Raw genomic sequence first — 15266 nt, 5'->3', positions numbered from 1 at the left:
ACAACTTAGTATTCCCCTCAAATGCAATTTATACAGAGCTCTCGTGTTATCAGTGGTCTTATATAGCTCTGAAACGTGGACCATGAATAAATCAACGCAACGGAAACTTGAGAGCTTTCACACGAGTTGTCTGCGAAGGATACTATGTTTTTTATATCTGGAGAGGGTGACAAATGAAGAAGTACTGGCTAGATCACGTATGTCAACACTTTCTGCAATGATCATGATTAAACGGTTGAAATGGTTTGGCCAAATCCTGAGGATGAATGACGATCGTCTAGCGCTCCGAACCTTCACCTGGGAGCCGACAGAAAAATATCGATATGCTAAACGAGCTCCAGGGGGTCAACGCAAGACGTGGATGGATCAACTTGAAGAAGATTGCTCAAGGAACAACATGAGCTACAGAACCTTACGACAGAAAGCGAAAAGAGAGTCTAAATCCCGCTTCAACAGTTTTGTCGAACAGCATTTCCTGGATTAAATAAACCCAGATAAGCTCAAACTTATATGCATTTTATTAACTTGTTTGTACTTATTGTCATTGTTCCTTTATTTCTTTATGGAATTTAAGTGTTCAAACAGTAGTAGTAGTAGTAGTAGTAGTAGTAGTAGTAGTAGTAGTAGTAGTAGTAGTAGTAGTAGTAGTAGTAGTAGTAGTAGTAGTAGTAGTAGTAGTAGTAGTAGTAGTAGTAGCAGTAGTAGTAGTAGTAGTAGTAGTAGTAGTAGTAGTAGTAGTAGTAGTAGTGGTAATAGAGAAATCGGGTCTGTTTCCCGGGGCTTCAGTTTGTGATCTTGTGTCAGTCCAGTTTCAGTTGTCAAGTTTTTTTCAATTGTTACAATTGTCACATCAGCAAATTACACGCCACGAGCATTTATTTGTTATGCTGAATTGAGTTGTGAAACAGTGCCAGTCTGCTTTGGTGATAGTGTGTTTGTTTTGGTTGCCTCCAAATTTTTGAATACTTCTATTTACAATGTTGTACAGTTGTTTTGTTCGGTGGAAGAAGTTTTCTTTGGATTTAACTAGTCGGTCATTTTCAATTTTCAATTCACCTCTACAGTGTTGCCTTGTCCTCTCTTCTTCAAGGGTTTTAAAATTTGTCGGAATGTCAAATCAAATTATTTACGTGTATTAGCGTAATAGCTAGGAAGAGAAGAAGATTGTGTAGAAAAAAGTAGTGACAGAGTGGGAGGAGTTTTAGGCTAATGAGACGTTCTTTGTATCTTTGAACTTAAACTCCTAGAATCCATTTAGTGGCCATGATCTGCACTTTTTCAATTTTGTACATGTTGTTGCGGTTTGGCAACCATGCTTGTGGGCATTACGTCAGTATTGGAACAATATAACCAGTATAGCAGTTCATTTTGGTTGAAATGGAGCTGATGGCAGACATATTCCGTTTTATTTGGAAAAAATCACTAGTCGCTTTTTGCACTTAGTGGTTGCAGTTGCCTTGCTATGAGGAATTTGATGTAATCATTAAACGAAGGTTTTTTTGGGATTCAGTTGGTTTCTTTTCCTGGCCACACATAGATGTCGTGAGATTACGCCTAGCATTTAACAATTTGCATTTGTTCGCATTTAACTCCATTTCCTTCTCTCGGCACCAGTTTTCAATATTTTTTGGGCTTCTCTCAAGTTTTAGCTGATCTTGAACAACGAACTTATAGTCGTCTGCAAATCCAAAACCTTCAATTTTGGGGTTTGCATCTGGCAAGTCATTTATAAAAATTAAGAACAGTAGTGTTCCAAGTATGGAATCTTGTAGGACTCCACTTCTTACGTTCTCCAAACTTGAACAACAATTTCCAATTTTGACAAATTACTTTGTTTCTTCTAAGTATGAGTGCAAGAGTAATAATGTATTTCCTCCTACATCAAAAATTTCGAGTTTCTTAATGAGAAGGTGATGTGGCACTTTATCAAAAGCTTTTGCAAATTCTAAGTAGAGGATACTAATGTCGTCCGATGAAATTGTGTCAAATTTGCGATATATTGTGTCGAAAAACAGTAGAAGCTGAGTGGTTGCCGATCTATTCTTTCGAAAGCCGAATTGATTTTTGTTCAATCTGTGACGACAATGAAAATATATTTCGTCAAAAATCACATTTTCAAAAATTTTGGCCACACAAAAGTGTAGACTAATGGGTCTGTAGCCATTCACTTCTGCTTTGCTTCCCTTCTTTTAGATTGGAGTTATTTGAGTTATTTTCCAGTAAGAAGGAAATTTTCCTTTATTGATGAATGTTTGAAAAAGAACGACGAGTGAATTGCTCAGAGTTTCTGAGCAAAATCTAAAAATTATGTTACCAAAATTATTGGGTCCATTTGACTTGTTGAGTTGTAGTTTACTTGATATATTCGATATCAATTTTACTGCTATACGCAGAAAATTAAGGTTTCCCTTCAAAGCTGTTGTTTGTAATCAACTTTGTTACTCTACACTTTTTGGAAGAATGAGTTGAAAAGTTCTGCTTTGTGTTGATCGGTTCTAGCGCTCGCGTTTTCATAGTTTACATTGGCTGGTATGGAAGGACTCTTTTTTATTGCCCTAAAAAACTTCTGTATTTTACTAAACAGTCGCCCTTCGAAAATTTCGGATTCAAAACCTGAGTGATCTTTCTTCCTTTCAATTGATATTTTTTTCGCAAGTTTTTTTATTTTCAGGGTCCTGCTCAGATTCATTGTCTGCCATCGTTTTTTTATTTTCCAGTTTCTTGATTAGATGGGATGTTGATGGTGCTACCCAAGGGGGGAAGTGAGGCTCGATGCCGCGTGACTTTAGGCATGTTTGTTTTGAGGATCTTGTTTATCCATTTTTACCATTTTTGAACCAGGACGTTCACATTGCTGTAGCAGTTGGGATCAAGAGGTGATTTTGTTAGTTGCTCGTTTAGGTGCTGCTAGTTTTCTCTTTTGAAAGCAAATATGACATCTGTAGTAGATGCGTGGGGATGGATGAACGTGGTCAAGTAAGTGCATATTGGGATGTGATCAGAGCAAGGTTTTTGATTTGTGGAGTATTTAGAAAAAAAGGCTATTGTCCAGGTCGCAGCTTATAATTGAATCGAGGGTGTTGACTGGTACATCGAACTCTCTCTTAGCAAAGTTTGAAAAATTTATTTCAAACAAAATTTCAATGAAGGCATTCTCATTTTCATCACTTGAGCTGATTGATTCCCAGTCGGTTTTGGAAAACTTTATCTATCCTGTCAAAATCAAGTTTTCACAGATGTGATTTGAGCGCGTTAATTCAATTTCATAGAGTAGGTTTGATAGTTGTCCAGATGACCATATGAATGAACTTCCAGTGCTTGGATTGTAGACACAGCAGATTATAATAGGTTGTGGTTCAGTGTAGATTTTGATTGCCACATAATCATCATGTACTATGCTTAGGTTTACTTGCTCATGTTCAATCAGATTTCGGATTCCTATTAGAACCCCTCCATGTTTAGGAGTGAACATATCTGGGTCCCTATCTGTTTCAATATATGCTGTAATTTGGCAAAAATAATGCAGTGTTTGGCACATGTTGTGTGAGCCAAGTTTCTGTCAGACAAAGGAGATCGTATTTCAGAGTTGCGATTGCCTTTGAGAATGCCATTCTTCTTTCTATGCTTAGGAGGCATCTGACGTTAAACGTTAGCATTTTGATTGAGGTTAGTCAAGACCCATCTTCATCTTCTGAGGAAGAGTCATCAGTGTTTGCGTTAGATTCGGTGTTGGTCACCCATGCACCATTTAACTTTATTTCAACTTTTAGATTTCGATTCTGAATTTCTTTGCGACTAATTTTTTTTCGTCTATCAGTTTTCGACGGGTTTTCAGACATTCGTTTTCTTTTTTACCATCGACTGGTGACAACTCAGGGCTCTCGAAGATTTGCCTGTTGAAATCCTTTAAGCGATAAGCAGATTTCAGTACTAAGTATTTGCTGATTGGGTTTTCTAGATGTATCAGAAGCGTGCGCGGGTCTGCCTTTGTGATGTCGTATCTTCCAATGCAGTGAATTTAGCTAAGTTTCTTGTCTTCAATGTTGAGAAAGTCGGGCACCTCTTCTACGGCCGCAATCTCAGCGTGAATTCGTTCATCGTCCGATTTTGACGTGAGCCGAGGTGCTCCACGGACGCGAATACCAAGCCCATCAATTAATATTGTGCTATTAAAAGCTGTTTCAGTCGCAGCTTTCGTTACATTTACAAGCTACTGCGCGTAACTTTTTGGTTTTTTCAGTTCACTGAGGTCAAGTTTTACGGTCTCTATCATTTAGTTTGATTTTTCAATAATTTTTCCTTGATTTCAATGAGTTGATCATCAGTTTTAGAGGTTTGATTGTCGATGTCATTGTCTTTGTTAGCTTTGCAGTCATTGCAGATGTGAAGGAGATTATCTAATTTGATCAGGACGTCAATGTCGCTCTTATCGAAGCCCGTGCATTTAGAAGTCATATGCATAACTTTGTGGCAAAAGAAGCACGTGAATTCTTGCTTTTTCAGTTTTTAATTGCGGGAATTACAAATTGTGATTCACTGGGTGACATTTCGGGTAAGCACTGTGTTAATTTTTGGGGTTTGCAGTGAACTCAGTAAAATACTCAGTAATGTACTGCCTATGGGGCCAATGCTGGCACCGCCGGCAGACAGCAACTTTAAATTTACAAAGTATACAAACTGCTAGTGTCTATGGAACCAGTTCTGGCACCGACGACAACGAAAAGAGGGAGTGATGAAGAAATGAAAACCATGATTGATTTCCAAGACCAGCTTGCGCCATCAAATTACTTATATAGAACGGACTAGACATTAAAGATAATAGCCAGTGGGGGTCCAAGTTCAGCCGTTATTTTTTCGACGTGAAGATCTTGAGCCCACTCGCCTAGTCATGCCCGAAATCCCCGTAGAAGCGTCTAAATATCTTGAGTCGTTGAAGTGCCTCAAGTATGAGCGACGAATACTTGACGTCGAGAAGAGTAACTTCGTTCCTCTCGTGTTTTCCTGCATGGGGGCGCAGGACCGTCCACAACGCGCACTATCAAACAACTAGCTAGACAAATTACATTACATTGCGCAGCACTATCATATGCCTCAGAGGGTGCCGTGGTTCCAAACGACCGACTGACATTGATAGTTCATGTAGTGCCACAGTGCGGGAGTGGAGACTAGATTCATAACGAATTAGCTTATATCGAAATTCAATTCTCATGACGCAACTCTAAAGAGTTATAGGGCGTTATCTTTAAAATTATATACGATGCAGTGATGTCTAAGTTTATATAGAAATTTAATTCTCATTTATAGAACGGACAACCTTAAGATTCAGATTTTGCATTTACCAGCTGGCACTATTGAATTTGTTCCTCTGTGTAGAAAAATCTACTGTCGATGTCTCCTTTTTCAGTAGGCATTATGCTTCGAAGTCAAGTAGTAGCAAAAACGATGTCCAGGGGAATGGCTGCTCAGGTCAAGGCACCAATAAAGCTGTACAGTACTGAAGGTCGTTATGCAACTGCTCTTTATACGGTTGCAGCTGGCCAGCAGCAACTGCCGGAAGCTGACAAAGACATGCAGGCTATTAAAAAACTCTTGGACACCAACAAAGATTTCAAGTCAGTTACTGTGTACTTGATCGAAAATTTATTAAATATAATTTTTTGTCAGTTTTAATTATGATATTAAAATGGCTATTAATTATTTAGGAACTTTGTCAATAGCCCCCTTGTTAACCGCATTGAGAAAAGGAAAATCATGGAAGAGATTTTAAAGAAAGTGAATGTGGGCCCCCTAACTATGAATCTGTTCGATGCCCTTGCAGAGAACAACCGTTTGTCTATGACTGACAATGTAGTGAAATCTTTCCAAGAGTTGATGACTGCTCACAAAGGAGAGATTGTTGGCAAGGTTACAACAGCTGCCGCAATGGACGCAGCAACTGCCCAGGAAGTTAAAAAGGTTTTTGTAGAATTTTCGAAACTCCATTTGTAGTGTGGTGAAATTCTACATATCATTTTTGTTTCTACCGTTTTTTGTACTTCTGAGACTACTTCTCATGTTTAGTTAATCTAACTTTTTAACTAGGATTTGGATTGTATAGGTGCGCTGTCTTTTTTGTAAGATTTGTTGACTTTTTTTCGATTTTTTTGATGTCAATAGAAAATGTATATAGAAGTTGAAAGGGGCATTCTTTAAATTTTTTAATTGACCTTTTAAATTAAAAAAAAAATTGATATCAATGAGAAGTCAAATTCCGTTGGTGATTATTAGCCGCCTCAGCTTCTCAGCCGGCTATTATAGCGCTCCTATTTTCTTACAATTCAAAGAATTTGAAATGTATTGGGGCGCTTTCTTTTTTTGAGATCTACTCACACATTTTCATGATTTTTGAAGTCAATTTGAAGTAGTGATTTTGGTCACACCAAAACAGGAAGTGGAGCGAAAAAGCGAGTGCTTTTGTGGCGTAAAATTGTTTCCCTCTAATTTCAAATTAGAGTGAGAAAATAGTGACTTCCTCTCTTTGAAATTGACTTTTATGTACTCTTAAAGAGATAAGGTCAAGTGAATGTGTGTCACTCTAAGTAATGGTTATTTGAGAGCAGCTAATAGAGGTATCAAAAAGTTATGCAGATTTTTAACCAAAATATAACATATCAGCCTTCAATTAAAAGTCTGTCTTTTTAGTGGTTTTTTGAGACTACAGATCTACGAGTGTTAATGGAATAGTATAGTCTGGTGTTTGGTTGGTATTTTTTTTTTAGCGTTTTACGACTTTTTGCGGAATTGTATTGTTCCGTTTTTTTTGCCGTGTTTCTACAAGGAAGAAAAGCGTGAATTCAGTTTAACGCGGTGGTACAACAAATTACAAATCAAATAGAAGCTAGCGTTAAGAAAAGCATGTACATTAAAGGTACATAGAACATTATTAGCAGGTGTATATAATTTAAAAGGAGAAAAGCGTGAATTCAGTTTAACTCGGTAGTACAACAAAGAGTAACTATTAATTAGCTTCAGGAAAAGAGATATAATAGCAATGTAAAGAACATTAGATGACAATAATAATCATCGCGTCTAGAAACTAAAATTATTTGAGCCTTCCCTCCTCTATAATGGCCCCTATGGATGATTCGGTTAGTTCCGGTTTTTTTAAAAAAAAACCTTGGCAGCCTCTTATGCATAGGAGGCATCTTCGTAGAAGTGCAAAGCTTAACCTCGTCCGTATGTAACTAACACTATCGCTAAAACTCTCTTCTCGTTTGTGGCTCAATTTCTGAGCTATCCTTGTGATGACTTCGTTCGTGTTGGGACTCGCTCCGCCAGTACACGAGAAGATCAGTGGCGTGAAGGAGCTCTGTTCAACCTCGACAATCCGCTTTTCATATTTCAGTTTCTTCAGTGATTCATGATACCTGTAAGCGTCCTTGGTGTTTTTTGGACATGATTTGGCATGCGGATTGAAGACCTTGACGTCGAAGAAGGTACGCTGGAATCGTGACTCCCACAATCCATTTGCCTTAATGTCGAGTCGGGCCTCATCGTCTTTGGTTACTGAGTTGCTTGCAAAGCTCTCGCCTCGAAGCGGAAGAAGTTTCGGCTCCATCTCTACATCATGGCAAACCTGATTCAACAACTCTCCGAAACAATCACGGATTTCTTTATGCCTCAGGTGAGTATATCCTCCTTTCGGGCAGTGGAGGGAGTGTGCGATTGTCCATTTTTCTCCACATGCGCAATGTTCGGGGGTTCTCTCAAGGTCCCAATGATATCTCAAACACAGCCCATCTCGAAATTCAGATTTATTCATGTTGAATCCGTATTTTTTAAGTGGCAGAGCATTCAACCAATTGTACGAGCCCTTCTCTGGAGCTAATGTCACAATGAATTGTTCTTTTTCGTCCATATCATTCAGTACTTGGTTTCTGCGCTCAATTAACGACTTCGAGTTCTGTTGTCTTATCTGTATCGTCTTATCTGCCGTGTTTCTACAAGGTTGATTCATGGTATGCGTACCTTTGAGCTTTTGTGTCAATAATTGGCCTTTGGAAAAGTTTTGATGCAGTGTTCAATAGTCAGTGAGTTTTTTGGATTGTAGTTCACGACTAGTTATGCTATGTTTTTAATTTTGGCTTCATGATTTTCCAATAATTCATTTTCCATTCTAGGTGCTTTTTTGTTTAGTCGATAAAATTTTTGAGTTGTTAGTTGGGGACTTGCCCTGCTATGTTTTGTTTGATCGCGTGATTAAGTTTTCGATCACACGTGACTTACGCAAAATTGAATTTCCTCGCTTTCAAAATAACTTTTCGTGCTGCAATTCAAGAGATAATGTAAAGTGAGTGTATTTTACTCTGATTGAATGTTATTTGAGAGCCGCTAGTAAGTTAAGCAGCAATAATTTATGCTGATTCCTAATCAAAACTTAACATTCAACAGTTGTTAAAATGAAATCTCTCTTTCTGCCTGTTTTTTTATAATCATTTGAGACTGCAGATCTGCAAAGCGGTCTCAGCTATCTCGCAATCTACCAGCTGTGTTTTTGCTCTGCAGCTCATTTTCCTGTCGATCATAATTTCTATGTTGTAGGTCCTAGAGAGCTTCTTAAAGAAAGGCCAGACAGTTCAAATTGAGACGGTAGTTGATCCGTCAATCGGAGGAGGAATGATCGTCCAGGTGGGGGACAAATATATCGATATGTCGGTGGCTACTAAAAAGAGGAAGTTGGATGAGCTGCTCGAGATGCCCGTTTAAATAAACATTGCTGTTAATTGATAGATTATAACTTGATGTACACTTTTCTGTCTGAGGACTCAATCTCACTATAGACGCGTTCGATATGATGAATTAACAGATTTAAGAGACTAACGTTTTTTGAGCTAACATTTTGTAAATGTTGCTAGCTTTATTATAGCTGCGAAGCTGTAAGCTGAGCGTAGCTATATTGCGGTGCTCTTGGTTTTTTACAATTCAAAGAATTTTACAATTCAAAGAATTTGAATTGTATTGGGGCGCTGTCTTTTTTTTAAGATCTGTTCACACATTTTCATGATTTTTGAAGTCAAATTGGAGTAGTGATTTTGGTCACGCCGAAACAGGAAATGGAGCGAAAAAGCGAGTGGTTTTGCGGCATGAATTTTTTTGCTCTAATTTTAAAGTAGAGTGAGGAAACGGTGTTTGAACAAAAATTCGGTTTCTCGGTAGTGGTTTTTTGTTCACATGCGGCAATTTCACTCTGATTTTTACTGTTTTTTCGATTTTTTCGATCGGATTTTTTTCTAAATGGTTTTACCAATCCTTTCACAGCTCATTCTAGGCCTAGTTTTTTGTTTGAATTAAATTTTCATTTCTCGCTAGTGGTTATTTTGTTCACATGCGGCATTTTGACATTGATTTTCGGTTTTTTTTTCTTATTTTTTCTGATTTTTTAAAAAATGGTTTTCTCAATTCACTCATAGTCCATTCTAGGTCTAGTTTTTTGTTTAGTCAATGAAAATTCTTTGAATTGTACGCCAGCACTTGTCCTGCTATGTTTTTTTGTTTCGTCGTCTGACGCTCTTTTTTCGTTTTACATTTGTTCACACAGCAAAGCTGAAAAAGTCAAATTTTCTGCATGACTTTTTCCTCTCACTAACGGCATTTGCGCGCGTGACGTCATTTCTCACTCGCTTTAGCGAAAGTTTTTACGTTATTTGCGTGATTAGATTTTGATCATACGTGACTTACCTCACTCAATAAAATGACTTTTGCACTTTAAAACTTAAGTTTAATTTGAATTTGTTTAAGGTCAAAGGAACTCATATGTGCCGTAAGAGTCCCTAATAAGAGGCTTCTGTGGAATGAATTTTAACAAGATTTATTAATTTATCGCTGAATGTTTTAATGTTTTTTAGCCTAGTTTTTTGAGCGGCGTCGTTTTTTTTTCAATTTAGATCTGTATCTGTTTCTATCTCTATTATATACACGCAGGTCTAATCTTTCGCAGCTATTACGGCAATCTGCCGGCTATGTTATTTAATTCGACCCTATCTACCTTCCATTTATGTTACATCACTTTTATCAAGTGTTATAGAACGAGGTCTATGCATGATGATCGTTCAAACATTTTCTAATACACGTTTTGTCGCACTTCAGGCAACTGCAGCTGTATATAGGATAAAGTGAGACTCTCAAAATCTCTTCTCTAATAGATCGGGGTATTCGTGAGCGTGAGTGGTTGATCAGAAACAGCAATGACCTCCAGGAGGATTAAGTTTGAAATTTACTCCATAAGAGCAAGCAGCATGACTGAGGTAAATCGACGACATAATAATTTTTCCTTAGTTAATAATTCGGCATTGTTTGGCTTTCTCGATCTTTTGCGTTCAGCTTAAATCTGAAAAACATTATATGAGTTTATCAAGTATTTTTAATTGCTCTTGACCGAAGTTCATAGCAATTATTGTAAACGTGTGTGTCTTTTTTATGCAAAATTTTTGCTTGACAATTTTCACTTTTCGAGTGACTTTTACGCCCTTGACATTTTGCGTTTCGCGTGATCTAAAATTCTCTCTCGATCACAATTTCAAGCAGCTGAACACAATTGGCGGCAATTTAATACTAAAAGTCAAACGAAAAGTGTGCCGAAACTGGTGCCATTTTTACTTTAAATCTTAATAGTGGTATATGTTAACCTCTAATGTGGTTATTTTGGAGCCCACTGTTGAACTTCTTAGTACCATTTAGGCTCCCATTTAGGTTTTTTAACCGGAAGTACTATTCGTTAAGACGGCGTTTTGACCTAAAAGCGAAAGAGTAAAATTGCCGTGTGAACAAATTCTTTCTGAGCGAGAGAAATTTTTTGATCATGCGCTTCGATCAGTGACTGACTTTTCGACTTTGAAATGTATTTTTTTACAGAATGCCGCATATAGATAAACATTTTGGCCGTTTTTCGTCCAATTGTCCCAGTTTTATTTTGCTTAGAACTAAGTTTTTTTGTGGAAACACTTTATTAGAAGCTGTATTGATTTGTGAGTCTCTGAAATTGATATCAGTGTTTTTGAGAATCTAATAATGCGTTTTAAATTCTAAATGAAATTAAACTCGTTTTAATTGCGTCTTAAGTTCTAAATCCTTATTTGAATCTAGAAGCATTTTTTTTTCAAAAAAATAGTGCATGTGGGAATTTATCTGATATTTCGTGCATTGAATGCTCTCTATAACATGAGGTATTTGTTTCAGAATTGTACATATGATTGCTATATTTTCGGCAGTTTTTTGTCCAACTTTTCTGCGTGTTTTTTATTTAACTACTGCAAATTTTTTTTGTGCACTGGCAGGGATCCTTATTTTACTAATAATTGAAATTGTTTGTCGTTCAGTATTTTAAATTCCGCCATTTTTTCTCATGAGTGCAATTTTGAAAAGAAATTTTGACAATTGTTTTGCGAAATGTTTCATTGTTTCCGTTCTTTGAACACTGTTTCTACATTTTGATCTATACCTGAGGATTTAAGAGACTAACGTTTTTTGAGCTAACATTTTGTAAATGTTGCTAGCTTTATTATAGCTGCGAAGCTGTAAGCTGAGCGTAGCTATATTGCGGTGCTCTTGGTTTTTTACAATTCAAAGAATTTTACAATTCAAAGAATTTGAATTGTATTGGGGCGCTGTCTTTTTTTTTAAGATCTGTTCACACATTTTCATGATTTTTGAAGTCAAATTGGAGTAGTGATTTTGGTCACGCCGAAACAGGAAATGGAGCGAAAAAGCGAGTGGTTTTGCGGCATGAATTTTTTTGCTCTATTTTTAAAGTAGAGTGAGGAAACGGTGTTTGAACAAAAATTCGGTTTCTCGGTAGTTGTTTTTTGTTCACATGCGGCAATTTCACTCTGATTTTTACTGTTTTTTCGATTTTTTCGATCGCATTTTTTTCTAAATGGTTTTACCAATCCTTTCACAGCTCATTCTAGGCCTAGTTTTTTGTTTGAATTAAATTTTCATTTCTCGCTAGTGGTTATTTTGTTCACATGCGGCATTTTGACATTGATTTTCGGTTTTTTTTATTTTTTCTGATTTTTTAAAAAATGGTTTTCTCAATTCACTCATAGTCCATTCTAGGTCTAGTTTTTTGTTTAGTCAATGAAAATTCTTTGAATTGTACGCCAGCACTTGTCCTGCTATGTTTTTTTGTTTCGTCGTCTGACGCTCTTTTTTCGTTTTACATTTGTTCACACAGCAAAGCTGAAAAAGTCAAATTTTCTGCATGACTTTTTCCTCTCACTAACGGCATTTGCGCGCGTGACGTCATTTCTCACTCGCTTTAGCGAAAGTTTTTACGTTATTTGCGTGATTAGATTTTGATCATACGTGACTTACCTCACTCAATAAAATGACTTTTGCACTTTAAAACTTAAGTTTAATTTGAATTTGTTTAAGGTCAAAGGAACTCATATGTGCCGTAAGAGTCCCTAATAAGAGGCTTCTGTGGAATGAATTTTAACAAGATTTATTAATTTATCGCTGAATGTTTTAATGTTTTTTAGCCTAGTTTTTTGAGCGGCGTCGTTTTTTTTTCAATTTAGATCTGTATCTGTTTCTATCTCTATTATATACACGCAGGTCTAATCTTTCGCAGCTATTACGGCAATCTGCCGGCTATGTTATTTAATTCGACCCTATCTACCTTCCATTTATGTTACATCACTTTTATCAAGTGTTATAGAACGAGGTCTATGCATGATGATCGTTCAAACATTTTCTAATACACGTTTTGTCGCACTTCAGGCAACTGCAGCTGTATATAGGATAAAGTGAGACTCTCAAAATCTCTTCTCTAATAGATCGGGGTATTCGTGAGCGTGAGTGGTTGATCAGAAACAGCAATGACCTCCAGGAGGATTAAGTTTGAAATTTACTCCATAAGAGCAAGCAGCATGACTGAGGTAAATCGACGACATAATAATTTTTCCTTAGTTAATAATTCGGCATTGTTTGGCTTTCTCGATCTTTTGCGTTCAGCTTAAATCTGAAAAACATTATATGAGTTTATCAAGTATTTTTAATTGCTCTTGACCGAAGTTCATAGCAATTATTGTAAACGTGTGTGTCTTTTTTATGCAAAATTTTTGCTTGACAATTTTCACTTTTCGAGTGACTTTTACGCCCTTGACATTTTGCGTTTCGCGTGATCTAAAATTCTCTCTCGATCACAATTTCAAGCAGCTGAACACAATTGGCGGCAATTTAATACTAAAAGTCAAACGAAAAGTGTGCCGAAACTGGTGCCATTTTTACTTTAAATCTTAATAGTGGTATATGTTAACCTCTAATGTGGTTATTTTGGAGCCCACTGTTGAACTTCTTAGTACCATTTAGGCTCCCATTTAGGTTTTTTAACCGGAAGTACTATTCGTTAAGACGGCGTTTTGACCTAAAAGGGAAAGAGTAAAATTGCCGTGTGAACAAATTCTTTCTGAGCGAGAGAAATTTTTTGATCATGCGCTTCGATCAGTGACTGACTTTTCGACTTTGAAATGTATTTTTTTACAGAATGCCGCATATAGATAAACATTTTGGCCGTTTTTCGTCCAATTGTCCCAGTTTTATTTTGCCTATAACTAAGTTTTTTTGTGGAAACACTTTATTAGAAGCTGTATTGATTTGTGAGTCTCTGAAATTGATATCAGTGTTTTTGAGAATCTAATAATGCGTTTTAAATTCTAAATGAAATTAAACTCGTTTTAATTGCGTCTTAAGTTCTAAATCCTTATTTGAATCTAGAAGCATTTTTTTTTCAAAAAAATAGTGCATGTGGGAATTTATCTGATATTTCGTGCATTGAATGCTCTCTATAACGTGAGGTATTTGTTTCAGAATTGTACATATGATTGCTATATTTTCGGCAGTTTTTTGTCCAACTTTTCTGCGTGTTTTTTATTTAACTACTGCAAAATTTTTTTGTGCACTGGCAGGGATCCTTATTTTACTAATAATTGAAATTGTTTGTCGTTCAGTATTTTAAATTCCGCCATTTTTTCTCATGAGTGCAATTTTGAAAAGAAATTTTGACAATTGTTTTGCGAAATGTTTCATTGTTTCCGTTCTTTGAACACTGTTTCTACATTTTGATCTATACCTGAGGATAGCTATGGAAATTTTTGTTAAATAAGGAATTGTAATTGTTTATCTGCTACATTTTTTCAGTTTGATCTTTAACTTTCAAAAGTTAAGACAATCTTTTTGTTTATTCTTTTGTTTTGGTTCTGCCCTTGTTTTCCACATTCTAGCAAGTATCGGTCTATCATTTTCCTGAGACTTTTAGTTCTAATCGGCTCTGCTTTTATCAGTTATTAAAAATGATTTAAGTCTTTTTCTTGGAGTTTTGTTTCGAATTGACTTCATTTGATATACTGCGGCACTGAGGATTTGCTTGAAGTGCAGTTTAAACGTTTTGACTGATAGTTATTGGAGTCTTAGTTTTGATTGTTAATAATTTTTTTCCTTTGTTATATTCTTTTTCTTTTCTTTTTTGTTGATAATAATAATAATAATAATTTGAAGGTTTTTTAACACCTCGCTGATTTTTAGTCTCAATGCAAGTTTTGGCCCATTGTATTGTTTTTATTGAAATTATCTGTATTTGAAATAGTGACTCAGGCCTGTAGGCTTCTCAGTTTACTGCAAATGATCCAAAATTCTTTTGCTTCAAAGTTTCTGTCTATGCAAATTGACAAAAGTTTTTTGCTTAATTTTGATCTTTTTTCTCCTTCTGTTCAAAAATAGAGATGTCTGTGAGCGCATTACGGCTTGACTGATATTTGGTTGGATAACTAGTTTTCCTTGGCAGAATTAGTGGTTTTCGTTTGTGTGTACTTGTACTACATGAAAAATTAATTTGAATTTTCCTATTTTTTCAGAGAATATGGCAGCTCTTTCAGAGAATATGACTTCGAGTTGCTTCCTGAATTCTTCCGATTATGTTTTTGTTTCGTCGTCTGGCGATCTTTTTCGTTTTACTTTTTGTTCTAGAACACTCTGTCACGTTTTCAGTCAATTTTTCCAGCTTGATTTCTTCCTTTTCGCGTGACCTGAATTGCTCGCATTCAGAATTTATATCTGTAGCTAAAACAAAAATGGTTGTAATTTAAGAGAGCATACGGGACGTGTAGCCTTGTGGTTAATGCAGCCGGTTCTTACGCCGGGGTTGGGGGTTCGAACCTCTGCGTCATCAACAGTTTTTGCACCCAATAATGTTCTAAAATGTACACCCCCTTTGAATAAAAATTGGCCGC

At 36.4% G+C, this 15266-nt stretch overlaps 2 protein-coding genes across 2 annotated transcripts in view; both read left to right on the top strand.

The window, feature by feature from the left end:
• The window catches only part of LOC142341457 (exosome complex component RRP46-like), a 360653-nt gene that overhangs the window by 298760 nt on the left and 46627 nt on the right, over nucleotides 1-15266 (top strand). The window lies entirely within an intron of this gene.
• LOC142340723 (ATP synthase subunit O, mitochondrial-like) lies at nucleotides 5377-8859 on the top strand. The gene is made up of 3 exons (XM_075391422.1): nucleotides 5377-5612; nucleotides 5703-5955; nucleotides 8581-8859. Exons 1-3 carry the CDS (start codon nucleotides 5389-5391, stop codon nucleotides 8743-8745), a joined length of 642 nt encoding a protein of 213 aa, XP_075247537.1. The 5' UTR covers nucleotides 5377-5388; the 3' UTR covers nucleotides 8746-8859.

This window comes from Convolutriloba macropyga, chromosome 6 (assembly GCF_964194025.1).
Source record: "Convolutriloba macropyga chromosome 6, txConMacr16.3, whole genome shotgun sequence".
Classification (NCBI taxonomy): domain Eukaryota; kingdom Metazoa; phylum Xenacoelomorpha; order Acoela; family Convolutidae; genus Convolutriloba; species Convolutriloba macropyga.
The sequence above is the reverse complement of the archived record's forward strand: the minus strand, read 5'-3'. Positions and strand labels throughout refer to the sequence as shown.